This window comes from Sander vitreus, chromosome 18, assembly GCF_031162955.1.
Source record: "Sander vitreus isolate 19-12246 chromosome 18, sanVit1, whole genome shotgun sequence".
Classification (NCBI taxonomy): domain Eukaryota; kingdom Metazoa; phylum Chordata; class Actinopteri; order Perciformes; family Percidae; genus Sander; species Sander vitreus.
Genome location: NC_135872.1, coordinates 7,472,791 through 7,499,273, shown reverse-complemented (window position 1 = coordinate 7,499,273; position 26,483 = coordinate 7,472,791). Strand labels below are relative to the sequence as shown.

Here is a 26,483-nt window from a genome sequence, read left to right as displayed (position 1 = left end):
ATTGTCCTAACTACAGAATATTTTTTTATAACATACTGTTGGCTTTGCTCAGTAATCGGGGTATAATATGTAATAGGGGTGGCTTGGAGGGTCTGAGTGTGGACTGGTAGCTGGAGAGGTGCCAGTTCACCTCCCAGGTAATGCCGAGGTGCCCTTGAGCAAGGCACAGAACCGCCTGTCCATGGGAAGCACCCTGGCTCTGAGTGACATCTCTCCATTTAATGAATATGTATAGGTCCTGTTTGCATGTGTGTGTGTGTGTGTGTGTGTGTGTGTGTGTGTGTGTGTGTGTGTATGTCTGGCCTATGTGTGTGTTATGTGCGTTTTAATAACAGAGCGAAACAATTAAATTTCCCCTCTGGGATTAATAAAGTATGGCTTTTTCTTTGTTAATTATTATTAGAAGGAATCTTGAGAATGACCAAAATGAGCTTCAAACCCATGATTCTTCTTCTTCTTATCATTACACTTTCCATTGTCAGATAGGTATTATAATTTTAGTGATATATAGGTTATATGACTTTCAATCAGAGACCTATAAATTAAGTTTTAACTATAATTAATGAATTTAAGCAGGTTATAACATTATATCTACACTATCTTATTATTGTATTAAATATATTTAATCAATGAATCTGATTTTGTGAGCTAATCCCCAGATTTCAGATGTAATCAATAATCCATTATATATTGTGATTTGTTGTATATTCCCTAATTAACATTTGTGCACACCCTGCACAAACCCGTACAGCCTTCAGTTATATGGTAGCCTACATATTTGAAAAGTGATGTGTTATGTGATAATATGAAGTGTCCTTGACATGTTTATTCCCTTTTCATAGATTTATTGTAAGCACCAAACACGCCAAAGCAAATTCTATGCAAGTGAAAACTTACTTTGTCAATAAATCTCATCCTGATTTAAATAAAAATAAGGGAAAACTGTTTACTAGGTTTAACGTATGGTCAAGTGCTCAATGTAGAGCCAAGAAATAGCTGGATAGGTGTCAAATGCGTTAATTGTGTACATCCATTTGGTGGCGCTACATAGCAAAACATGAATGGAATACTACACAGTTGAGAGTAGAAGAAGTAGACACGACTTTGACGTTTAGCAGCAGCGTCTGTCCTGACCTTCTCACTGCAGCGTGACAAACTGAAAAGGTAAGAGAAACGTTTACGCTTATTTAGTACAGTTGCTTCATTCATAACAGAAAAACAGTAGTTGGCTCACGTCAGCAATTTAAAATGAAGCTATCATCTCTACTTACTGTGGTTGTGTGTGCTACTTTTGCAGGTGTACTCAGCTAGCTAACGTTAGCCTCCTGCTAAGGCTAGTTATAGTTATGCTTCTACGGCAGTGAAGATGCTAGCCATTCATTGATTAAAGTAGTAAGCTAGTCAAGTTAAATGAACGCAATGTAAATCCGTAATGTATATATGGCTTGTTAACATTATCTTCCTTAGTTTAACCGACGTGTATACATTTAATGCTAATGCTCGGCTGACTTGATTAACGTTAAAGATACGAGGTTGTAAGGTTAACATTAGCCAAATACGTTATCTTTTGTAAAGATAAGTTATTACACACGTCAATGGAAAAAAAAACCCCGATGTCTCTTAACACTAACAGTAAAGAAAAGTAAAATGGTGCCTTCTCTTTTAATCAGTATTTCCTAGGTGGCCAAAGTCATTAGCTAGGCCTGACACAGCTGAGGGTTACGGGAGCATTCAAGGCAAGGCAGCTTTATTTATGTAGCACATTTCAAAGTGCTTTACATAAAACATTTAAGAGCAATTAAAACAATAATTAAAGAGAATTAGAAAATAAAAAAACAAGTCCAAGGAACCAAGTTAACTTTGGCTTACGTGCAATTTAGTGTCAAGTTATTTTCCGAAAGCTAAGTGTCCCAAATGATGAGGGTCTTATTTGAGACAGGTTAGGGGTAAGGTTAGGGTAGCACAGTGGTTTAGCAGGTTCATAATTAATTAAGGACATTGTATGGGGAATTTGGGACACTAAACTGCACGTATATCGTTAACTTTATGTTGATTGACAACATTGTCTGAATGAAGGAACCATGATTTTCTGAAACTTGGCTTCAATCAACATTAGTGCAGCCTAACTTATTAAACTATGCATATTGAAGTATAGACTTTTAGGAATAAATTCCTAAAAAGGATCCAAACTTAGGTCTACCAGGTACGTTTTGTGAACTACAGTTTTGTGTGCGAAGGTCAACCTTTCAAGATAGAATCTACTGGGGACCCCCTCTTTTATGTCCCTTGAAACAATTTGAAGTAGCCTATGTTTTTACACTTCTATAGTCTTAGTTATGTGAAAGAACAACACAAGAGAAATGTATGTAATGTATTAAACATACAGTATTTGCAGATTCTTTATAGATTTGTTAAATTAGAATGAAGCTATGAACTATTATAGATTACAAATTTAAATATTTGTTTCACTATGAAGCTGTTTGGAAGAAAAAAATATTTTAAATTAATGAATTTGTAGACTTTTCACGTAACCCCCAACCCCCGGCAGAGTGCCACAGACTCCACTTTGAGATTAATGCATGACACTTTGGCTAGGTTTGGCTTTTGTTCCAGTCATACCTGCGCTGAATTAAACTGCTTGCTATTTGAAGGTGTGTTATATTGACCGAGTACATGAGCACCGTTTTGAGACTATGCTGTTGCTTTCTCCCACAGATGGCTGGACGCGCGTTGGCAAGTTGGTGGGGCAAGATGAGCCCTTACTACACTAAGGCATACCAGGAGATATGGGTGGGCATTGGCATCATGACATACCTGTACTACAAAGTTTCCTATGGAGGTGAGTTCAAGAATGAATGATTTGTACAACATGTTGAAAATGCAGCTGCACTCCTATGCAAACTGAATGTGGAGTAATGTAGCTGGTCTTGTATTACAGAATATGACATCTGCTTTCAAATTTGGCAGCATTGTAGTTGAAATAACTTTTAGTGGTTGGAAAAGATTGAAAATCGATCATTCTTTGTACTTACATGTACATGCAAGCAGAGTTGGATGAATCTGTAAAAATCACCGATAACTATAGCACAACAAAGGCAACTGTATTCAGTGTCCATTCAACGAAGTTGGAAAAAGGAAATGCATTTGGCTTTCATAGTGCTGAATACATGTAAGCAGCTGTAGTTACTTAGATATATTTTAAATGCATGGTGTCTCAGGGGTTTGGGTTAATGTGACTAATGTAACGTGTGTTTCTTTCTATTACAGGCAAGAAGGCTGTGAAGGACAGTAAGTAGCCAAACATTTTGTTTATTTTGGCAATGATCATACTGTATATACTATGAGACAATATGCATTTTTCTACCATCACATTTTGCTCATTGGTAACTGTCCCTAATGACCTCTGATCTTTGGGTGTTTTGGCCATTGTCGGCAACCAATGAGCAGAACTGATATATGCAGTTATGAGTTTTCATAAATAAACTATTTAGTTAACTGTATTACAGTAGCTAAATATACCCTTCTACCCAGGTATGGTATCTATAAGCACAATATTAGAATGTACCTTAGATGTAAATGTGTTGAGGGAACAAACATTATTAGCAGTAACACCACCCTTGTGTACTCATTTGATAAAATAAAGGTGTGTTCATTTTAAACACGAGTGGTTGGGTAAGCATCGGTCATTACCCTGTATGTCCTGGGATCCTGCAATCAATGTTTGTTTTTTATGGAGAAACGTTGCAGCAGTGAACATTAGGTATACTGCAGGAAATAAAGGCTAGAAAACCACGTGTCAGATGTGCTACAAAGGTCATTACAGCTGGTATTTTGGTGCTGGAAGAAATTCACTATAGTCCCATTATTCCCATGCTTGGTTGGACAGGGTTTATTTGATGGATTTGTCATTAAATGTGCCATTTTTTTGTGCTCCTCTCTTTCTACAGAGCCTGCCCATTGAGTTTTCCACCATGCCGACCACCACCCCTCCACCTGCTGTGAAATAAGGCCCAATCGTTAGTCCAGAAGTCCAGCTTCATATTTGAATTTTTGTTAATATGGAATAAAGTTGCTATCCAACACTTTTTTATCATTTCATTGTTGGCTTTATTTGTATATTGTTGTGGCTATAGAGTAATGTCACATGAGCTCTCATGTATCAATGACTGTAGGCTGAAAAGGCTATTAATAAAATGTTATCAAAAAGGTATGGGAACTTACATTAGACCCTTCTCTAAACAAGTGGGAGCAGATGAGTGTCCCCACAACAAAAATAAAATGTATAGCTCTTTGGTTCAGTCCAGATTATGTCATCATTTTAGCATGAGCTAGCTATATATACAGTTGTGTTCAGAATAATAGTGTGTTTAAAAAAAGTGAATAATGCTCAAAATCCTTTAGAATAGCTTTTAATTCCATAATATCAATGCATTGGGAACACTGCACATTCAATTCCAAATTAAAACTTGACCAAAATTGATCAAGTTTGTGTTATACCTTTTACAGAAAGTGAAGAAAAAGGAGTATTAGTCTCAAGGGTTTGCTTTACTTTGAATCACTGCACTAATATTTAGTTACATAACCATTTATTTCTGAGAACTGCTTCACATCTGTGTTGCATGGAGTCGACCAACTTCTGGCACCTGTGAACAGGTATTCCAGCCCAGGACGATTGAACTACATTCCACAATTCCTCTGCATTACTGGGTTTTGCCTGAGAAACAGCATTTTTGATGTCACCCCACAAGTTTTCTATGGGATTGAAGTCTGAGGATTGGGCTGGCTACTCTATAACATCAATCTTGTTCATCTGGAACCAAGACTTTGCTCGCTTACTAGTGCGTTTTGGGTCATTGTCTTGTTGAAAGACCCATTTCAAAGGCATTTCCTCTTCAGCATAAGGCAACATGACCTCTTCAAGTATTTTGATGTATTGAAACTGATCCATGATCCCTGGTATGCGATAAATAGGCCCAACACCACAGTATGAGAAACATCCCCATGATATGATTTTTGCACCACCATGGTTTACTGTCTTCACAGTGTACTGTGGCTTGAATTCAGTGCATGGGGGTCGTCGGACAAACTGTCTGCGGCCCCTAGACCCAAAAAGAACAATTTTGCTCTCATCAGTCTACAGAATGTTGCACCATTTCTCCTTTGGCCAGTCAATGTGTCCTTTGGCAAATTTCAACCTATTCAGTACATGTCTTTTTTTCAGCAATGGGACTTTGCGGGGGCTTCTAGCTGATAGCTTTGCTTCACATGGCCTTCTTCTGATCGTAACAGTACTCACAGGTAACTTAAAGTCTTCTTTGATTTTCCTGGAGCTGATCATTGGTTGAGCCTTTGCCATTTTGGCTATTCTTCGATCCATTCGAATGGTAGTTGACCGTTTTTTACCACGTCGTTCAGGCTTTGGATGCCATTTCAAGGCATTTGAAATCATTTTGGCTGAGCAGCCTATACTTTTCTGCACTTCTTTATATGTTTTCCCCTCTCCAATCAACTTTTTAATCAAAGTCCGCTGTTCCTCAGAGCAATGTCTGGAACGACCCATTTTGCTGAGTATTTCAGTGTGAAATGCACTATAACCAGCATGCACAACATTTGCTTCCTTCCTTCCTTAAATATGGGCCATAACTGACACCTGTTTCTTCACAGAATCAATCACCTCACTAACTGAACACAACACTGCTATTATTTTGAACATGCCCCTTTCAATTACAGATTCAATTACACAGAATGAGCAGCATGCATGTCATGACTGTTGGTTTTCTATGACTCTATAACACTTACTAGTAAATGATTTGCCATGTAGAAATATCACTTCTACCAAATGTTGAGTGATGTTGGACTGCTATTATTTTGAACACAACTGTATATATATATATATATATATAGCTAGCTCATTCTACCGCAACTGGATATGGCAAACACAAATAAAAGTCTAAAATGATGACATAATCTGGACTGAACCAAAGAGCTTAATAACTGATTATAGAATGAAATATATTTTTTATATTTGTTATTAAAGCTCTTTGGTTTAGTCCAGATTATGTCATCATTTTAGACTTATTTGTGTTTGCCATATCCAGTTGTGGTAGAATGAGTGAGCTATTAATAGCAAATGAATCACATTTTGGGTTTTACCTAATTGAACCATGAGAATAAACCACATAACTGAGTGGGTGTGGTTGGCCACTGGAAAGCCAGACATTACTAATTTAACCAAATATTTGTGATGGCATGAGCCCACTTGATAAGATAACCTGCATTTGCACGCTAAACCCTACTTTTACATTAGATATTTGAATAGTGCTCTAACTTACAATGGTAGATTTAACACCGGTTATATAATTATTTTTGAACTGCTCACTCTGGGTTTTGGCACAAAGGACTGTAGCATCACAACTGGTTTGGTCAACTCAATATCAAATAAATCAGTTTCTGTTTAGAGTTGACCAGCTGACTCCATTTCCACAACATCACTACTGTCTAGTGATTGGACTATATGAATATTAACAGTGTCCATAATTCGTAAACATCTGCACAATATTGGTGTATAGAAGATGGTATTTCCACTCTTCTGATAGTAAAGCTAATGATTTAAAATCTGTCAATTTTCTATTCTGAACTTGTTGAAAAATTGTCTTGTTTCAACACGTTTAGTTAGAAGCCATATATCTGTACTATCTCATTAGTTGTGTTTAAACTAAACATAAAATCCACTCCAAAACCGACAATATGAACATTTTTATAACCCTTTCAAATCTAAGAATCATACAACTTTGTCCATTGATTACATTTTAGATCCTTTGTAGAGTTGCTCTGAGATGAGATTACTGAGATGAATCTACTTTTGATGGGAGGGATGAGATGCTTGTCTGGTGTGTAGGCGTTCATGAATATGTTCTAACGTAATGCTACATCATTAAGTAAATGTCTGGCCTGAGTGTCTGGACGAGCTGTCATGATTGCTTCCTGCTTTTAGTGCCATGGTTACCCTGCCATGTATGCCTAAATATACAAAGTGCATCCCCCTTGAAGTCTGTGAAGCTTCCCAGTCATCCGGGTCATAGTTATCCAAAGAAGGTTAAAAATCAAGGGCAACTGGACTTGGTTAAACTGAAGAAGTCTCTCTGATAAGAAACGAAACGTCTTCGAGCGGCTTTAAACAAGTCCAGATGCCCTTGATTTTTAACCTTCCTTGGATCCCCCATGAAAAAACACGTTTTGGCCTATAAGTTACATTTTCTACATATAATCTTAATCAAGTCAATCGGCAAAAATAAAGTATTACCACAACTTGTACAGATTGTTTTTTTTAACTTTAAGTATTGTATGTGAGTAATGGTGGTCTTTTAGGGATTGTAACATCTCACTGATGTGATAAGGTAGGCTGTATTAACACTTTAATATTGCAGTTGGCCAAGGTGGAGCTTTTTTAACAACTGCATACCGTTGGCAGTATACCTCAGTTGTTAGTAACCTTTCTAGCTTATGGCCCCTGAAAATGAAGCAGTGTCTAGTTGTAAAGATTGATTATTTCCTTCTCAGATTGTTTCATTTCAATAAAATGTACAAACCCCAATTCCAAAGAAGTTGGGATGTTGTGTAAAACGTAAATAAAAACAATACAATGATTTTCAGATCCTGTATTGAATACACTACAAAGACAATATATTTCATGTTCAAACTGATAAACTTTATTCTTTTGTTGCAAATATTCACTCATTTTGAATTTGATGCCTGCAACACGTTCCAAAAAAGCTGGGACAGGGGCAACAAAAGACTAGGAAAGTTGAGGAATGCTAAAAAAAAACACCTGTTTGGAACATTCCACAGATGAACAGGTTCATTGGTCATAATTGGGTATAAAAGGAGCATCCCCAAAAGGCTCAGTTGTTCACAAGCAAGGATGGGGCGAGGTTCACCACATTGTGAACAACTGCATGAGCAAATAGTCCAATAGTCCAAAACATTTCTCAATTGGGATTTTGGGATTTCGTCATCTACAGTCCATAATCTCATCAAAAGATCCAGAGAATCTGGAGAAATCTCTACACGTAAGCGGCTATGCCGAAAACCAACATTGAATGCCCGTGAGCTTCGATCCCTCAGGCGGCACTGCATTAAAAAACTGACATTATGTAAAGAATATTACCACGTGGGCTCAGGAACACTTCGGAAAACCATTGTCAGTTAACACAGTTTGTCACTACATCTACAAGTGCAAGTTAAAACTCTACCATGCAAAGCGAAAGCCATATATCAACAATACCCAGAAACACCGCTGGCTTCTCTGGGCCCGAGCTCATCTGAGATAGACTGACGCAAAGGGGAAAAGTGTGCTGTGGTCTGACGAGTCCAAATTTCAAATAGTTTTTGGAAATCATGGACTTCATGTCCTCTGGGCCAAAGAGGAAAAGGACCATCCAGATTGTTATCAGCGCAAAGTTCAAAAGTCAGCATCTGTGATGGTATGGGGGTGTGTTAGTGCCCATGGCATGGGTAACTTGCATATCTGTGAAGGCACCATTAATGCTGAAAGGTACATACAGGTTTTGGAGCAACATATGCTGCCATCCAAGCAATGTCTTTTTCAGGGACGTCCCTGCTTCTTTCAGCAAGACAATGCTAAGCCACATCCTGCACGTGTAACAACCACGTGGCTTCGTAGTAAAAGAGTGCAGGTACTAGACTGGCCTGCCTGCAGCCCAGACCTGTCTCCCATTCAAAATGTGTGGCGCATTATGAAGTGCAAAATACGACAACGGAGACCCCGGACTGTTGAGCCACTGAAGTCATACATCAAGCAAGAATGAGAAATAATTCCACCTACAAAGCTTCAACAATTAGTGTCCTCAGTTCACAAACACTTGAGTGTTGTTAAAAGGAAAAGGTGATGTAACACCATGGTAAACATGCCCCTGTCCCAGCTTTTTTGGAACGTGTTCAAATCAAATTCAAAATGAGTGAATATTTGCAAAAAAAAATATATAATCTTATATATTATATCTTATAATATCTTGTCTTTGTAGTGTATTCAATTCAATATAGGTTGGAAACGATTTGCAAATCATTGCATTCTGTTTTTATTTACGTTTTATACAAAGTCCTAACTTCATTGGAATTGGATTTTGTATTACATTTTATGAGCTCAATATTGGTTTTGTATGTAAAGTTTTAATCTGCAAAGTGAGGGTTAGCTATAGCTGTGAAATAAATGTATTAGGGCCTACAGTGGGGAAAAAAGTAGTGAATTCGAAATATACAGTAGAATACAATAGAAACACTATAGTAAAGCACTGTACATCAACATTGTACTTCAATACACGCCTTAAGTACATGTCCCCGTTACATTCCACCCAATTGCCAAACGCAATCTCATCACTTGCATACCATCTCCATAATTTCTGGCCTCAGCAGGCCAAATGTTGAGAAATCCTGGCTAAAAAGTCCCTGCATCTATCACTTTCCGCCCACACACTAGCTCAGATTAACCTCTGTGGACAAAGCGGTGCAATAATTAATGTGGAAAACATGAAGTACAGGGCAGGTTATCAAACAATAAGCGTGGGAAGATAAAAAGAAAGGCTTTGTGACATCTATGCTTGATATATGATCTCCATTATAATGATAAACTCTACAAAATCAAAATTTGACTGACTTTGCTACCCTGTTATGGTTTATGTGTGGGGGTGGTGGTGCTCGACAAACACTGAATGACAGAGAGGAAGAAAGAGAGAGGGCTCGCGCTCCCTCCCACCACTCGTGCGCACCGACTGTGACTGCGCTCCCTCTCCTCCATTCAAACATGGCGAAACTCTTTGCCATTATACCACCGCCACCATCACCTTCCTCCAGTTCATCGTCATCACCACCACCATCACTATCTTCACCATCACTATCACCATTATCTCCGGTAACGTGATGACCCGGGAGGATGGAGAAGTTGTCGGCGAGCCTGTCGGAGATCACTTGGAGCCCGTTGGCGCTGCCGTTGGACGCGGTGGTCAGCAAGTTCCGTCTGCCCACTCTGGTCCGTCTGGCCCACGGTAAGAGACAGAACTCGCTCCTCCGTCGGTTCATATCACCAGGGTTAAAGTAGGCTAACTGACAGCAGGCTAATGATGATACATGGCGGTAAATATGGTTTTCCAGTCAGTAAAAGAGGTCAACTCAAACTTTCATCGAGGGAAGTGTGTGTTCTTAGGTTTTTAGTATTACGACACTGGCATGTAAGAACAAGTGTAACAATTTACTGAAGAGTATCTCAACAGTGTCAAGATTGGCAGGAGAAATCACAGTTTCCGGTCAATGTTTTCAAAATAAATGTTTAACCTTGGCCGTTGTCAATAAGGAAACCACTTTTTCGAGATTAACTAACATTTTGAATAATAACATTAATAAATAATCATTATCAGTTATCAGTAGCTTAGAGCATAACCTAGTTGGGAATAATGTTGAGGGAACAGCCTCTATTAGCAAAACAAATCAAATTACCCTAGCTAATTTAGGCAGACATTTTGAGAAAGATAATAGTGGTAGGCTAATAGTTTAAAGCGGGAATTTTAATGAATTTAAACAGTTAAAGAGTACATAAAAGGCTTGTGTCTTTTAAAGGTACACTGTGTAGGAATTTCTCCCATCTAGCGGTGAAATTGTATTTTGCATTCAAACGAATAGTGCTCTCTTGCACCTTGCTTTTTCAAATGTGTGTTGCAACTACGGTAGCCGTTAGTAGGGGTGGGAATCACCAGAGGCCTCATGATACGATATCATCACGATACTTATGTCACGATATCATATTATTTCAATTTTATACATATATATTGCAATTTATGACCTTTTTTTCCACTTCAATTTTTTTCCCAATTTCAAACGACGTCCCAAAAAGGAAACTTTGTCAACATCTGTTTTATCTAAAAAGATACATTTCTTTGTTTGTTCATCTCACTTCAGTTGTATTGCTGCAAAATGGGATTGTCAAGTGGACAACTGACCAACACATATATAATAAAATATCGATACTTGGCGTCTGTGTATCGATACAGTATTGCCACGGAAAAATATCACGATACTGTGTTGTATCTATTTCCCCCCCCACCCCACCCCTAGCCGTTAGTACCAAGAAGCTATGAAAACATGTCTTCCAATTTTCGCTTTTTTGGCGACAATGATTCCTTCTCCTGTGGCTCGGCATAAGTATGATCTTCCATTATGAACTAAAGTGCAGTGCAGGCTTTCAAATTTGCCTGGGCGGTGACAAGCACCTCTCACTGATCTCCTTCTCCGTTTCAGCTGGTTTCAGTCACGTGACGCTGGCTCTGAACGAAAACGTGTTGTGGATTAGCTAGACAACTAGTGCTTTATGTCCCTCTCAGCGATTATAGTTTTTCAAAATGGCGGAACGACATGGAAGCCTCCTTGGACTTGCCCGTCTAATGTAAATACAGGAAAAAAATTCTTCGTTTACGAGGATAAGTCAGATCATTGGCAGAGGTCATTTTACACCAATGAGGACATATTTATGAATGAAGACATTGATTTTAGCTAATAAAATACTTAAAACACTACACAGTATACCTTTGAAGATATATGTAATATTTCTCAGTAAAATGTCTAAAAACAACTATATGTTATATCTTTTGTTGTTGTGTACTTACATTATCCCAAATGTTTCCAACTATGTTCAAACACAGAAAATTCTGTAATTTTTATCAATGACACGGAGCGTGTCGTTTGGATGCCTGTCATATAACCTTTATCCCCTCAAGTTGCTATTACTTAATGCAAAAAAGGGGAAACGCCCGAAATCCTTAGATGACGTTAGAGAGTAATTGTAAATCATAATGTTACAGAATTATACTCAGTAATACATAATCTTTCTGCCACATAGCAGCATTTTTTCATTAATTACATGCCACTTTGCAACACTGTAATACAGTAGGGACCTAATTTATTGATATCCCCCCCCCCCCAGCCAACAACTACAGCAACCTAAACCTAACGGCAATAAAAGAAAGTTTGCGGATTCGTCAGGGAGGTCCATATCAGACCCCAGGAACTGGCTGAAATCGAGCCGCCTGAATCTATGATCTCGGGTGTATTGTAGTACGGGTGTCTATTGTAGTACCATTTTTATTATTATTTTGGCTGACGGGTTCAATAAAGATGTAGCTCAGATTTGCTTTCAATTAAAATAGCTTTACAGTGCAGGCATTAGTCAAATTACGTTTCTTTTAAAATGAGCTGTGCTGTCAAAGCAAATTTGTCACAGTCAATCAATCGTTATAGAGTTTTTTCATCACGGGCAACATTTTGGACATTATTGATGTAGTTCGACAAAATATTGGAGAAGCCACTATTGGGGGCTAAAGTATGGAATATAACGACACGTTTTATACACTGGCCCAGCTGCCCCGGCACAATTGGTGCTCTTATTTTGAAATCAACGCCGCTTTATTTCCGTTATTATTTTGATTAAATCTGGCTGTCTTGACGCAGCTGCTGCATTTACTCTCAGACGCCGACTTTCCTAGTTCACACCAACCATTGAGTAACATTTGTGTTCAGTTTTTCTATTTATTTGTTTCATGTTTTTGCCGCCAAAATGATTCTCTGCATCACCAGATTTGGTGTCTTTACTTTGGGAACGTCATGGCCAAAGTTGTTCCTGTCCAGCGAGGGCCCGGAAAGCCACAAAGTATCTGTTGTGCTGCTGAAGTGCTGCTCAATTCTTTTCATATGTAAATGCTGTAATCTGTCGGTGAATGTGGTGAATACTAACGAGCAGCGACGAGGAGGAAAACCTCCGACTTTCCTTCTCGGACAAAAGCGCGCACCCGAGCCGTGTCACGTTCGCCGAAAATTACGCACCTTACTTCTGGCCGCGCGCGTGCATTGTATAGCGAGAGAGAGAGCGAGAGAGAGAGAGAGAGAGAGAGAGAGAGAGAGAGAGAGAGAGAGAGAGAGAGAAAGAGAACCCGTAGATGTTCATTAACTGCACTGTAGCACGTGTTTGCACAACCAGCCAACCCAGTTGGTGGTTAGTTATTTACAACAAGGCTTGATGTCAGCATTTCGTTTAAGCTTTTAACCCCTCCATTTAACATTAAAAACAGTACAACAACAGTGTTTTGTCTGCATGGAGAGACTGTGGTTCAGTGTGAGCGTGGGGGTGTAATTTAGTGTGATGAGTTTATTCAATTTATGAATGATCCAGACTGCATGCTAAAACATACTCGCATAACAGATAATGTATAGCCATGATGGAAAAGTAGGCTACATTATGCTACACAAAGGCAATTGATGTCGTACACTAAGTGGCAGTTAACTCAAATCACATGAAAACATGCTCTCATATAACCCAGGTGGAATTATCTGTGGCTGTAACCAGTGGTGGAAAGTAACTATACATTTTCTCTTACTGTAAACATACTTGCATGTTTGAGGTGCTTGTACCCTATTCCTATTAATGCTATTTTATACTTCTACCCCACTACATTTCATAGGGAAATGTTGTACTTGTTACTCCATTTGACGGGTACCATTGATTTTGCAGATTAAGGTTTTACATACAAAACATATCAGATTAAGATTAAAGATACAATGCATTGTTATAGATTCAATCACCCAATGGTATGTAAAGTGCATAATATGATAACACAATATATTATAATGATAATACTTAATAAGGAGCCATTCTGCATAAGGAGTACTTTCACTGTTGATACTTAATAGCCTGAGTACATGTTGCTGATAATAGTCGTGTACTGTTGAAGGTGGGACTACTCTTATATTTTTATTGTGTGGTATTGCTACTTGTTCTAACAGATTCGCGGTTACTTAAAATATCCACCTCACTCTGCACTGTTTTTTACTTTTAGTGTGGAATAAATCCAATGAAAATAAACCATTAAATATTGGACTTATATAAATAATATTGTGGGTGTTTGCAATGGAGTCAACTGTGCAGTTGACTTCTTTTCACTGACTCTTTTTACATCCAGTATCCTTCTGACTCGTGGTAATTTGCGGCAACTCCTGAAAACCGTTGACAGCAACGTCTGTGAGTCATCCAGAGTAACCATGTGTTTATGGAAAAAGGCATTACTGTTGTGTACAATTTTTGCTTTGAGCGTAACAACACAAAAAGTCCCCTTCATTGCTCTTGGACGGTAGCTGTAGTCTTAGCGGTGGGGGAAAGGCATAAGAGGGAAAATGTGTTGTTTTGTGATTTGGGCGAACTGACCCTTTAACATGCAGCAAAACCTTTGACATGTCATCTCATCGTCTGTCCTGTGTTTGTATTCAGCCATCCATCAACATGATTGTTAGATTAAAAGGTAGTAACAGCTATCAGTCAGCAACATAAACAGATGTGCATCCGTGTGAGTCTGTGAGGGAGACGTGCGTGTGTGTGTGCGTGTGTGTGTGTGTGTGTGTGTGTGTGTGGGCTGTGTAATAGTGGGTTGCCAGTTGCACAGCAGGATCCTGATGAGTAGGTTAGGGGTGGTGAACTGTCACTGATAGTGGTAATTACAGACTCTGAATCCTGAATGCATGTGGGTGTTTGTGTGTGGGGAGTGTTTTAGTGTTTTTCATTGCTTAGCTACCTACTGTAGTCTGATTTTAGAAGTTAAAAACCGTTTTTTGAATTAAATTTGTTGTTAATCCTAATCCATTTCTGTGTGTTAATGTGTGTTTGTTCCAGGTGAATGTGTGGAGGGGCTTTCGGAGGAGGATGTGGTGCTGTTACACTCCTGCCGTCAGTGGACCACTGTGACTGCTCACAGCTTAGAGGAGGGACACTACGTTATTGGACCCAAGATAGACATCCCTCTGCAATACCAGGGTGAGCGCACGCGCGCACACACCACACACACACACACACACACTGCACACGCTCTAAAGATACATTCTAAAGATGAAATAAAACAAGTTCAAGTTAAATACTTTATTCTCATGTAAACGTAGTTGATAAGAATTTGTGTAAGTCCAGCTTAAATACAACAGAGACACATATTTATAATATAGAGGAACAGTCTCCTCCTTGGTGATTCATCATGAACTTGGCAGATAACATTCAAAAACTTAAGACCTTAAGACCTTATGACATAACAGTGTGACATAACACAGAAGCAAAATATACGTAAACTCCCAGAATCAAGAAAGGTGCGTTTCGCATTATCATCCCAATCTATGATTTACTGTAATTTGAACGGTGAAATGGTACATTTGCATTTTGCAGGGTCGAGGGTTCAAACCCCACCAGGGTTGCCTGGGATCTTTCTTTGTAGAGTTTGCACGTTCTTTCTGAGTTTGTGTGACCGTCCTCTGGCTGCTTCTTCCAAAAGGCATGCATGCCAGGTATTAGAGATACCCCTGCCATTTATCTTGTCTAAGCCTTTATCTCAAGCTAGGCACTACAAACTCATGCTTACGCAAAAAAAACAAAAAAAAAAAACAAACTGATTTGGGTGAAATTGGAAAATCATGAATTAAAAAATCATTTTTCAACATGTAGGCCTACTGTAAGTGGTTACATTTAACAATATTGATTGATGCGCAGCCAAATGCCCACATCCAACCAGCTACTGTAGATGTGACCTTCCCTGACTCCTCCTGGTCTATTGACCTGTCGTCTTCCTGCTGAATGAGTCCAGTCAGTATGATCTCACCGGAGCTCAATCCCCACAATCCCACAGTTCAGACTGTCCGACCAGTCACATTATTCGCTGTGTAACTGGATCCTAATGCCTCCTCTTCATTCATTTCCTCCACCGATGGAGTGCTGATGTCACCTCACACTGCTGCCGCCTCGCAGGCTCCTTTTCGGAAGAATGAAAGAAAACTTGGAAGGGAGGGGGTGCATTGAGGTCATTGTCATTTTAGACATTTCCGCTTGCGGAATCATGTGACCATCATTACTGGCAATATAAGCAGTTCGCAGCAAGAAGTAAACAGCTCAAAAACCAACATACAGTATATAAATGTAACAGATGTACTGCCTCAACAGGAGCTCTCTTGGTTTCACTATAGCAGAAGGACTTTAATTAAGTCCAAGTCCAATAAGGGATGTCTCAGCATAACAATGGGCTGTAGTGTAACCAGGGTATCTTAAAGGGCGTTCCAGTGATTTAGTATTGCACTTCCATAAAGACACACACATTCAAAAAGAGCTACCAAGAATAAGCACATTGGGAATAGGTGAACCTTTGTACTGTAGCCTTATTTAATGTCTCACACTCTAAATCTCCTTCTCTTAAAGGTGGGCAGACACTGTACAGATTAAGCCCGATTTTAACCCTGAATGGGTCGCCCAAACCAATTTTATTCCTGCCAGATTGGTTCTCATTTGACATCCAGTTTTAGGGGGTCACTGTTACTTGTCTGAACCATCATGTGGCTGTTGGGTGATCAGATGGACCTCTGGCTTGGCAGGAATTTGAGTGTCTGACCAGCTTTAAAAGATACAAAGCAGCAGGTCCATGATTTATTTCCACCTTTTTTTTTTTTTTAGGTAGCGGTAACTGTAGACAGGAAACTAAAATGGTTGCACTGGTGGAAAAGAGGCTTCACTGTAACATAGTTTAAAAAGGTTTCAATAACAGCCTTGTAAGGGCTGCCATATGGCATTGTGATAGTTGTATGGTTGGGGGCATTTCTGTCGCTGGACCCTGCAGCAGTCCATCAACCCGACATCAGTTGTGAACCAATTTTACTGATGCATTCCAGTAGCAAAGGAAAAGCTAGCCAAAAAAAAACAATTTAAATGTATGCATACTTTTAGGACGCTTTTTGTCTCTTTAAACATGACAGGTGAGTTGTTGTTGAATCAGAGTCCACTGCCAGTGATGAGCTAATGTCTGTGTGATGACTTCATACAGGAAGTCTAAATAAGCTTAGGAGGAGAGCGATATAGGTTTCCCCATGGGGATAGACAACAGGATGCTCCGTCCTTCTTAACCTCTCTCTCTCTCTCTCTCTCTCTCTCTCTCTCTCTCTCTCTCTCTCTCTCTGTCTGTATCCTCCTCTGTCCATCAGTGAGAGAGCCAAGGATGACTGAAGGGTAGAGGACAGAAAAGCTGAATGAATGGGTTTCAGCAAAGTAAGTGGCGCCACAGCCACCCTGGTAATGTGGAACTGGTGGCCAAAGCCTTGTGTGTCGGGATTTAAAAGCCTGAGTGGTTCCGTTTTTATTTCTTGAAACGTAGTAATAGCTTGTTACGCCTCAGTTCTGTTAGGAGTCTCACTTCTTTAGGAGAGGTGGTGGTGGGTTGTGCGGAAAATCAGCACTTGCTGGTATTGTTCGGTGGGTGGAAGCTCCTGATCCTGGGGGTCTGTTTGAATTGGAAGGTGGGGGGTGGGAGAAAGAGGAGGAGAGAAAGGGAGGGAGGCGCTGGCGAGGAGGATGTTGGAGTTTGGTATTCTGCTCTGCCTCCCAGACAAAAAAAAAACTTTCTCATGTCTCTTTCCCTCACACACACAAACAAACATTTAGACTGTGAGAAAAAGGAGGATCCTTCGAGGGGTCGTAGTAGTTAAATGCAATCCGATAAACTGGTAAATAAGAAGAAAGGATAATGTGATTTTAAAAAGGCTGATTTGGAGCCAATTTTGCATTCCTGAAACGTCTCTACACGTCAAAAAGTGGCACAAACCAAAAAGAAGAGCAGTTTAAAGATCGGGTGAAAAATTTACAGACGGAGGAGGGGATGAGCAAGGGAAAGAAAGGGTGAAAGTGTGAGTGTATGTGTGAGTGTCTCCATGGTGATGTGTCTCTGCTCTGCGTGAGAATGGGGGTCCTGTATTGGTTGCCATGCCAACCCCGTCGGCTGTTGATTGGTCGAGAGCTGGTGCCAGGTCATAGGTCACGGAGGTGTCTTTGTATTCTTCTCGTCCAAACAGTGTCCAGCAAGGGTTTGTGTGTTTGTGTGTGTGTGTGTGTGTGTGTGTGTGTGTGTGCGTGCGTGTGTGTGTGTGTGTGTGTGTGTGTGTGTGTGTGTGCGTGTGCGTGTGCGTTTGTGTGAGAGAGAGAGAGAGAGTTTGAAGTAAGACTGTAGGAAAAAAACGGTTTCACCTCTCCTTTTTCCTCTCTTTCCTTCCTCTTCTCCCTTCTTGTCGTCTCTCGCCTCTACTCTTCTCTCCTACATTCCTTCATCCTCCTTTCCTCCCCTTTCCCCCCCTTTCCCCCCTTTACTTCATATTCCTCTTTCCTCTGGGCTCCCTCCACCTTATTCTTCTCTCATGCTTTTCTTCACTTCCTTTTCCAACTCACTTCCCCTTCCTCCTTCCATCTTTGTACCTCCCTTCGTACAACTCCTTCACCCTTCTCTTCTCTTTCCACTATCCCGCTCCCATCCTCTCTGTAGGGAAGTTCAAGTTGTTGGATGAAGACCGAGACGTCAGGGATCCGGTCCAGTATTTTTCCAGTGTGGAGGAAGTTGCCGGAGTCTTCCCTGACCGGGTCTTTGTCATGGAGACGATCACTTTTAGTGTCAAGGTTTGAGTAACATAAGAATATCATACTTAAAACGTTTCTGTCATGCAATATCCTATCCACGCATCCATACATGTGTATGCTGCAGGTGGTTTCAGGCGAGTTCAGTGAGGACAGTGAGCCCTACAGCTTCACTCTGCAGGCTGGAGATGAGCTGTCACTCATGGGGAAGGCGGAGCTTCTGTGTGCCACGCCCTCTAAGGACAAGACTGGACTGAGCGCGCTCTTGAGACGCCTGGGAAAGACTCCTAGAAGTACGTGAGGCCAAACTTTTGGGTTCTATGTTTTATGGAGTCCTATTTCAGGGGTTGTTCATGACATGAGAATGAAAAGGGTGACAATCGGTGACATCATTGGTAATACTGTATTGGAAAAGAACGTTCATTCCGGGGCGACCTCTAGCTTCCCCAGTAAGAGCGTGCACCCCATGTGGGCTTAGTCCTTTGGTGCGTGTCATCCCCTTCTCTTTCTCTCCCCCCCCATTTCCTGTCTATCACTATCAAAATTAAAAGGGAAAAGCCCTAAAACAGAAAAAAATAAGAAAAAAAAAGTTTTTGTCTATTTTGGAAGTTGATATGGATGTTTTTGCTTTGACGCTGGTTGGTTTCGGTTCAAAATTTAAAACTTTTTTCTATATACTGTGGTCACATTACACTTCCATCCCACTAATATTCACTCCCATTCACTTCTAAGCATGCGTTGCCTGTTTCAGTTCCAGTGACTTGTTTGTTCAACTTGCAACTGTGCATTGTCGGCCTATAGAAGCAGTGATGCACTGTATCTGGAAATTAAAGGTCCCATGACATGGTGCTTTTTGGATGCTTTTATATAGGCCTTAGTGGTCCCCTAATACTGTATCTGAAGTCTCTTTTATATAGGCCTTAGTGGTCCCCTAATACTGTATCTGAAGTCTCTTTTATATAGGCCTTAGTGGTCCCCTAATACTGTATCTGAAGTCTCTTTTATATAGACCTTAGTGGTCCCCTAATACTGTATCTGAAGTCTCTTTCCCGAAATTCAGCCTGGGTGCAGAATTACAGCCACTAGAGCCAGTCCCACAATGAGCTTTCTTTAGGATGTGCCATTTCTGGGGGGGGGGGGGGCAAGGTGGAGAGTGGGGGTGTGGCCTTGACCAACTGCCACTTTGCTCATTTGAAAGCCATGATGTCTCTCTCTTTCTCATGGGCGGGCCAAATTCTCTGGGCGGGCAAAGCAGAGAAAGGGGAGGTAACCTTCCTCCTTATGAGCTCATAAGGAGAAAGATTCCAGATCGGCCCATCTGAGCTTTCATTTTCTCAAAGGCAGAGCAGGATACACAGGGCTCGGTTTACACCTATCGCCATTTCTAGCCACTGGGGGACCACAGGCAGGCTGGGGGAACTCATAAAAAACCTCCATAAAGTGAAATTTTCATGCCATGGGACCTTTAAGTTAATCATTCTAGTGTTTTTCATCACCATGCTTAGTACATCACGTTATTAACATTTGAGAAATATCATTGAACAGAAGACCCTTGACTAATCTAAATGTCTCTGCACTTCAGGTAAAACTCCATGCCTGGTCTGTATGAACCATCGCACCAATCAGAGCGTCAGCCTACCCTTTGGTTGCCGTGGACGCTTTTGCACACGCTCCCCTCTAGAGCAAGGCATGCTGGGAGGGGAGCACACGGTACGCAGTATCATCGAGAGGGTTCGCCTCCCCGTCAATGTGTCCGTGCCTTCGCGACCGCCACGAAACCCCTACGACCGTCATGCGGTCCGAGAGGGCCACCGCTACAAGCTGCTCAACATCGTCAGCAAGACGGTGGTGCTCTGCATGGTACTCCGCCAGCAGGAAGTCTCCCCCTCCCACTTCCTGCTGCTGCGCTGCATGCCCCGGTTCAACGTGGCCGAGGCCTCTGTCCACACGGCAGCGCTGGAAAGCCTCCTATTGCGACACGCATTCGACCCGGATGCCTACTCTCGAGCTGTTAGAGAAACCCGGCCAGAGCTGGAGTGTATGACAGAGGAGTGTGTGAGCCCGCGGCGCTCTCGCATGTGTGTGTCGGGTCAGGACTCCTTGGCACCGGCGCTGCAGCGCCTCTCCATGTGCGGATACGGGGGCGGGGTTTCGGACAGCTTATCACAGCGCTGCAGGGACTCTCTTGGAGAGCGGCTGGGGGAGGGACCAGGTGAGGAGCGGGAGTATTTCACTCCTGAGTGGACTGAGGCTGAAATGAGGACCAGTGAGGAAATCCCTTACGAGGAACTCTGGACCAATCAGAACGCAGAGGGTTTGGGGAAGGAGCCAAATCTCATCTCCTTTCATTCGTCTGCCTCATTGGACGGATCTCTTGGTACCATGGTGACGAGAGTGTCTACCCCGCCACCCGTACCTCCCAAATCTGATGCTGTGAGTTTCAGTCTTCACCTCCTGTCCTTACTTTCACCCCTCTGTCTCTCATTCCTCTTATCGGTCCACAGCAGCATCCGCTTGTTAGAAGTCAGGATGCCTGGTTTGAATTATTCATACATTACAGCTTTTAAACCTCACTGGACACACACACACAAACACACACACACACACACACACACACACACACACACACACACACACACACACACACACATACACACACAGGCACACACACAGGCACACACACAGGCGTGCACGCACACACTCACAGCCACACACCAATACACATGAATACATATCACCAAGGATGCAGGTACATGTGCGCTGGAATACAATAATTCAATAAATAGAAAAGAGCCAGTTCAGTCTTGATGGTAGAGTAGAATACTGATGGAGCCTTTGGTCTTAAGAATGACCAAATTATTATCGATTTCACGATCGAAGATGGCCACAACCATTTCTGATGATTAGAACAGAAAACAAAAGATGGCGATTGATCATCATGAAAATCACTTGTCAATCAAAAAGGGTGGGCACTCTTTTCTTTTTCTTTTTTTTGTCTGCTCAGCCATGTTGGCAAGAAAGAACAGCTGGTAATTTTGTTAATACTTAAACGACAAATCTAAAAATGGTCCATAATTCATTTGATAGAGTAATTATGAATGCATTAATGCAGCATATCGAACCATATTTTGAGTTTAGTTTAATGACAACACTACAATGGTACACCCTCCTCCTACCCAGCCTCATGGAGGGTTCAGTCTAGGGGTGTGCGATTCAAGCTCTACCGATTCAACATCGATTCATAGAATTCCAAAAATCGATTCATATTTTTATTTTTTTTTTAAATACAACATTTTAAAATCGTATGTCTACCACAGTCACACGGGAAAAGTAACTACATTTACATACTGTGAATCGAATCGTGACATTTTCTGAATCGTGCACCCCTAGTTCAGTCATTAGTTCATTTATCAGGATTTCCTGATGAAAAGCTAAAACCTATTCCCGGGGGTCTCCTGTCTGTATTTTAAGCTACCTCGATAGACAATTTGAGCACCTCATAATTATTTTATAATTATTCTATAATTTCTTGTAGAGGAAAGGCACGGCAACTCAATCCAGAGTACTTGAATTAATAGCTTTATTACAATTAATAGTTTTTTTTTTTTTACAAAAATGTGTTCCACTGCATGACGTTGCAACCAAACAGTGAGTATTTAGAACTGTAAAACTACCATCCTTCAAAAACAACATGTGGTCGTAACGTTACTGTGGTACATCACTTGATAGAAAGCTTTGTTTGATCGATTTTTATTTGACATATATGAGAAAGTTGTGGAATTGTTTTCTTTCATAGTGCTCAAGTGCAGCGTGTAATATATGACGTGTAACTGAATTTCTGAATTTGAATTTTCTTTGAAGTTCTTTTTATTTTTTTATTTTTTTTTAACTTGTTGAGTTCAGGATCGTATGTGCTCTGACAAAGCTCAGTCTAAACATTGTACTCTATCCACTTATTGTTTCACGCTTCTCATGTTCAACTGGAGGCTCTTATGTTCCTCTATAAGATATATGAAACCATTTCAAAATACAAATGTTTTTTTAAAACAGGACATGGTGTGTCAAGTTAAAAACAAGGTTGTATTCTTTGCTGATCTGTTCTCACTTTGGAGTTGTTAGGTTGTTCTTCAACGTTAGTACTCACATCCAAGTGTATATGGCATCTGTGTTTGTAAGGGGGAAATTATCACGCTTTGTTTTGCTTAATTAACTTTTTTCTTTCAAAGTGATGGCAGCTAGAAGCGGTACAGAGAGTGTGTGGGTGTTAATGTCTGCTATGCAGCAGAATTATACCCTGTCACACACAGCATTCTTCATTCCCATGATATTTAGCCTGCCAAGACACTGTCTGTGTGTGTGTGTGTGTGTGTGTGTGTGTGTGTGTGTGTGTGTGTGTGTGTGTGTGTGTGCGCGTGTGTATGTGTGTGAAGAGCTTGCTACTGTGTGTGAGGGAGTTTGTTTGAGGTGTAAAGGTCACCAAGTTTGACATTTACCAAGCAGAGCATTGAGACAACCCAGCAGAGAGAGAGAGACACACACACACACACACACACACACACACACACACACACACACACACACACACACACACACAAAGCCTTCTGAGAAGTCAAGTTTTACGAGTTTACTTTTTTGCTGTTTTGTAGCTCTCATTTTCTGTGTGTGTGTGTGTGTGTGTGTGTGTGTGTGTGTGTAGGTGAGAGAGGAGTGTCGCTACTTGATCGCCCCTCCAGTTCCCCCTCGCTGCTCTAAAGGAGGCTCCATCTCCAGTCCGGTCCCAAGCCCTCCCGTCCCACCTCGCTTCCCCAAAACCTCCACCTCCCCGAGACCCAACCTCTCCTTCTACTCCTCTGGACTTCAGGACAGGTACAGTGTGAATGTTTTAGCTTGTGCTAATCATTATCACATTTATTTGGAAATATTAGTATAATTATGAAAGGATTGGCAGCCTTTTTTGGCCTCGACACATTTTAGGCTGGGTTCACATAGACTGCGCGAGAAGTTAAGACGGATTCAACTTTTGCAGAAATGCATCCCATTTTGAGGCGGTGTGAAAGGCTCGTACAGTAAACAGTAAACCTCCCTGCCTTTATCGCTGCCACAAAAAAGTAAAAAAAACCCCGATAAGGGTAAAAAAACGAAACACAAGCACTTTACTGCCTACTGCAACAAGGTCCAGCCCAAAACACAGTCGCTCGTCTCTGTCGCATGGTCTGACGGAAAACAATGATTTTGAAGTATAAAGTCTACTTGTGCTACATTGGGGGGGGGGGGAGTACACAACAGGGCGTCACACAAATGGGCCATTTCAGTGACACTCCCACTGCCGCACAACCATGTGACGAATCGCCGGATCGCACTCTGGATGTACGTTACGGCACAAGCAGGAAGCCACCGAATCTCATCCTTCTTGCTCTTTAAAGCAGATAATACATGAAAGTTAACAGGGACAAATAGCAACTTTCTATTGAGAAATTCAAAACCTGCCACCTGCATTATCAGCATTGCGACTGGACCACAGACAGTTTGGAGATTCTGCTGTGTTGTGCTGGCAGTGGCTAAACTCCATCTGCTGATGATCATGTAATATGATCGAAAGCTCCAGAGCAGCTATGTAGGGAACCTTGTGGTGAGATTATTTGGTGATACAGTTGGTTGAAAAGGAAACATTTTTTTGATGTCTAGCTAACATACTGTATAACCACTGTATCAACGGTATTTCAATGACAATGTTTCAACATGTTACGACCTGCTTGACGTTGAAATATATTCATTTAAATACTGTTAAAATAATGGTTAATTACTTATAAGTTTGGGAAGTTTCAACCTACAGGTATAGATTACGTTTGACCTTACATTACCAGGAAATTGTTGATATGGGAATATAATTATAAACTACACAACAATAAAATGTATATTATTTCAATTTTTCACATGAAAGTTCTTGGTGTATTGAGACATGCTGACTGATTCTAGAAGCTAATGTCACTTTCTCCTGCTCTGTCCCAGCTGCTCGCCCTCTCCAGATGCTTCCCTCTACTGTTACCCGTGCTCCTGGGCCGACTGCCCGGCCCCTAACCCTGCCAGTCCTGATCCGGCCTCTGCCACCCCTGCAGACAACACAGCAAACACAGCCAATCCTCAGCCAGCACAGGCCACCTGGGCAGAGCCGTGGGTAGAATCCTTCACCTCGTCCGGACCTCGACTGAGGCCGCCACCTCCACAGAGCAGATTTGCCCCCTTCGGGGCGTTGAACCCCTTCAACCGCCAGTCCCCTTGCCCCTCGCCTGAGCCCTCTGCCAATCCCACCACAGATTCCTCCAGAGGTGCAGAGGGCGGCGGGACGTCCACAGGGGTCACTGAAGGGTTGTGCCCGCCCCCTGACCCCACCTGGCGGCCTCCGGCTGACCTGTCTGTGCTGTCATTGGAGGAGGTGTCGGCCTGCCTGCGGTTCATCGGCCTATCAGAGGCAGCGGTGGCTGTGTTCCAGAGGGAGCGAATCGACGGCAGCCTCCTGGTGCAGCTGACTGAGGACATCCTGTCACATGACTTCCACCTGAGCCGACTCCATGTCACCAAGATCACACAGTTCATACAGGGCTGGAGGCCCAAGATCTAACGCGCACGTACGCACACGTACGCACACGCACGCACACACGCACACACACACGCACACACACACGCACACACACACACACACACACACACACACACACACACACACACACACACAATGTGCCTGTTGGCTACTGAGCCATCCTGAATGTGCCTTTCACTGTGACCAACCGGCTGCTGAGCCCCACTGACTGAGACTTTGCAGAAGGAAACCACGCCACCCTGTGGTCAAAGTATAAAACTGACACTTGACTTGACTGGATCTCATGCCAGGAGTCTCTGACAGACTGACTGCATACTTCCTGTCTGAATCATAGACCGGGACTAGTTTACTAACAAAAGGCTACAACAGAGAGCTACATTATGAAGGTGCCCCGTTTCAGTCCGTCTTCGTGGCAGATAGTCAACCACATGTTGGAGACAGCTAAAGGTTTTAAGCACTATATGGATTTGTGTGGCCTTCATGCTGTGATCCTACATCATATCTGATATGAGGCGAAAACATGCATTTATTCAACATTAAAAAAAATATAGGGGTGAGTTTTTGCAATATGAGGGGCATTAAGAGATTTACAGCCTCCATTGTTGACCAGTAGGACATGTAACCACGCTGACGTAACACTGAATCTGTTCCCTACCTGAGTCTCTTGCACAGCCTTCTTCATCCGTTGTTCTTCATCTGTGCATTGAGCTTCAGTGGCCTGTATTTGGCATAAATAACAATTCTTAGGAGATAAGAAAGAGCTAGTTGTTAGCTAAATGAAAAAAAAGAGAAATGCAGAAAGTCAAAAGCACCCAATGACGTAATTATCGAGTTTCTGGTACTGATCAATGAATGATTCACTGAACATCTCTTAATATACAGTATTCTGTATCAAGGCCATTGTGTGCTTTGGGACAGTGACATTTGTATTAACATTCCCTTTAAGGGTACCACGAGATGTCCATCTGTCTGTATAGTCAGATACACAGATGTGTTGCCATGCTATAATAACATTTTCGACTGCCTCAGAAATAGAGTTCTCAAACTGTACCTCAGATCACTTGTTCAGATATGCTTGATTTAGCCATGCATAATAATAAATGAAATTACACTGAATGTGTTCACATTGTTTATCCTACTTCTTAATTACACACCACTGTATAAAACACACCGATGGCTGCTTGAAAATAATAGGTCCGTCCAGTAAAGCATAAAAAAAGCCTGAACATATGAGGAAAGATCCATCAGAGATGACACAATAAAATTGTTGAAGGATTATAATGTGACGTCAGATGTTAATAACTGTTGTTATTGTCCAGATATTGAATCATAAAAAAAGAATAATTCAAAAGGAACATCTGCCTTTTAAAGTTCACTTTCTGAAGTGAAATCTCCAATTTGACAACACAATAG

General features: G+C 41.4%; 2 protein-coding genes across 2 annotated transcripts; both read left to right on the top strand.

Moving 5' to 3' along the window:
* The first annotated feature begins 1,057 nt into the window (after positions 1–1,057).
* atp5mj (ATP synthase membrane subunit j) lies at positions 1,058–4,085 on the top strand. Its single transcript, XM_078275248.1, has 4 exons — positions 1,058–1,164; positions 2,716–2,839; positions 3,268–3,288; positions 3,948–4,085. Exons 2-4 carry the CDS (start codon positions 2,716–2,718, stop codon positions 3,959–3,961), a joined length of 159 nt encoding a protein of 52 aa, XP_078131374.1. The 5' UTR covers positions 1,058–1,164; the 3' UTR covers positions 3,962–4,085.
* Positions 4,086–9,792: 5,707 nt separating this feature from the next.
* Positions 9,793–26,175, top strand: gareml (GRB2 associated, regulator of MAPK1-like). Its single transcript, XM_078274644.1, has 7 exons — positions 9,793–10,061; positions 14,723–14,863; positions 18,384–18,514; positions 18,600–18,765; positions 20,055–20,905; positions 23,169–23,338; positions 24,482–26,175. The coding sequence occupies exons 1-7, from the start codon at positions 9,950–9,952 to the stop codon at positions 25,089–25,091; spliced, it is 2,181 nt and encodes a 726-aa protein (XP_078130770.1). The 5' UTR covers positions 9,793–9,949; the 3' UTR covers positions 25,092–26,175.
* The last annotated feature ends 308 nt before the right edge of the window (positions 26,176–26,483 follow it).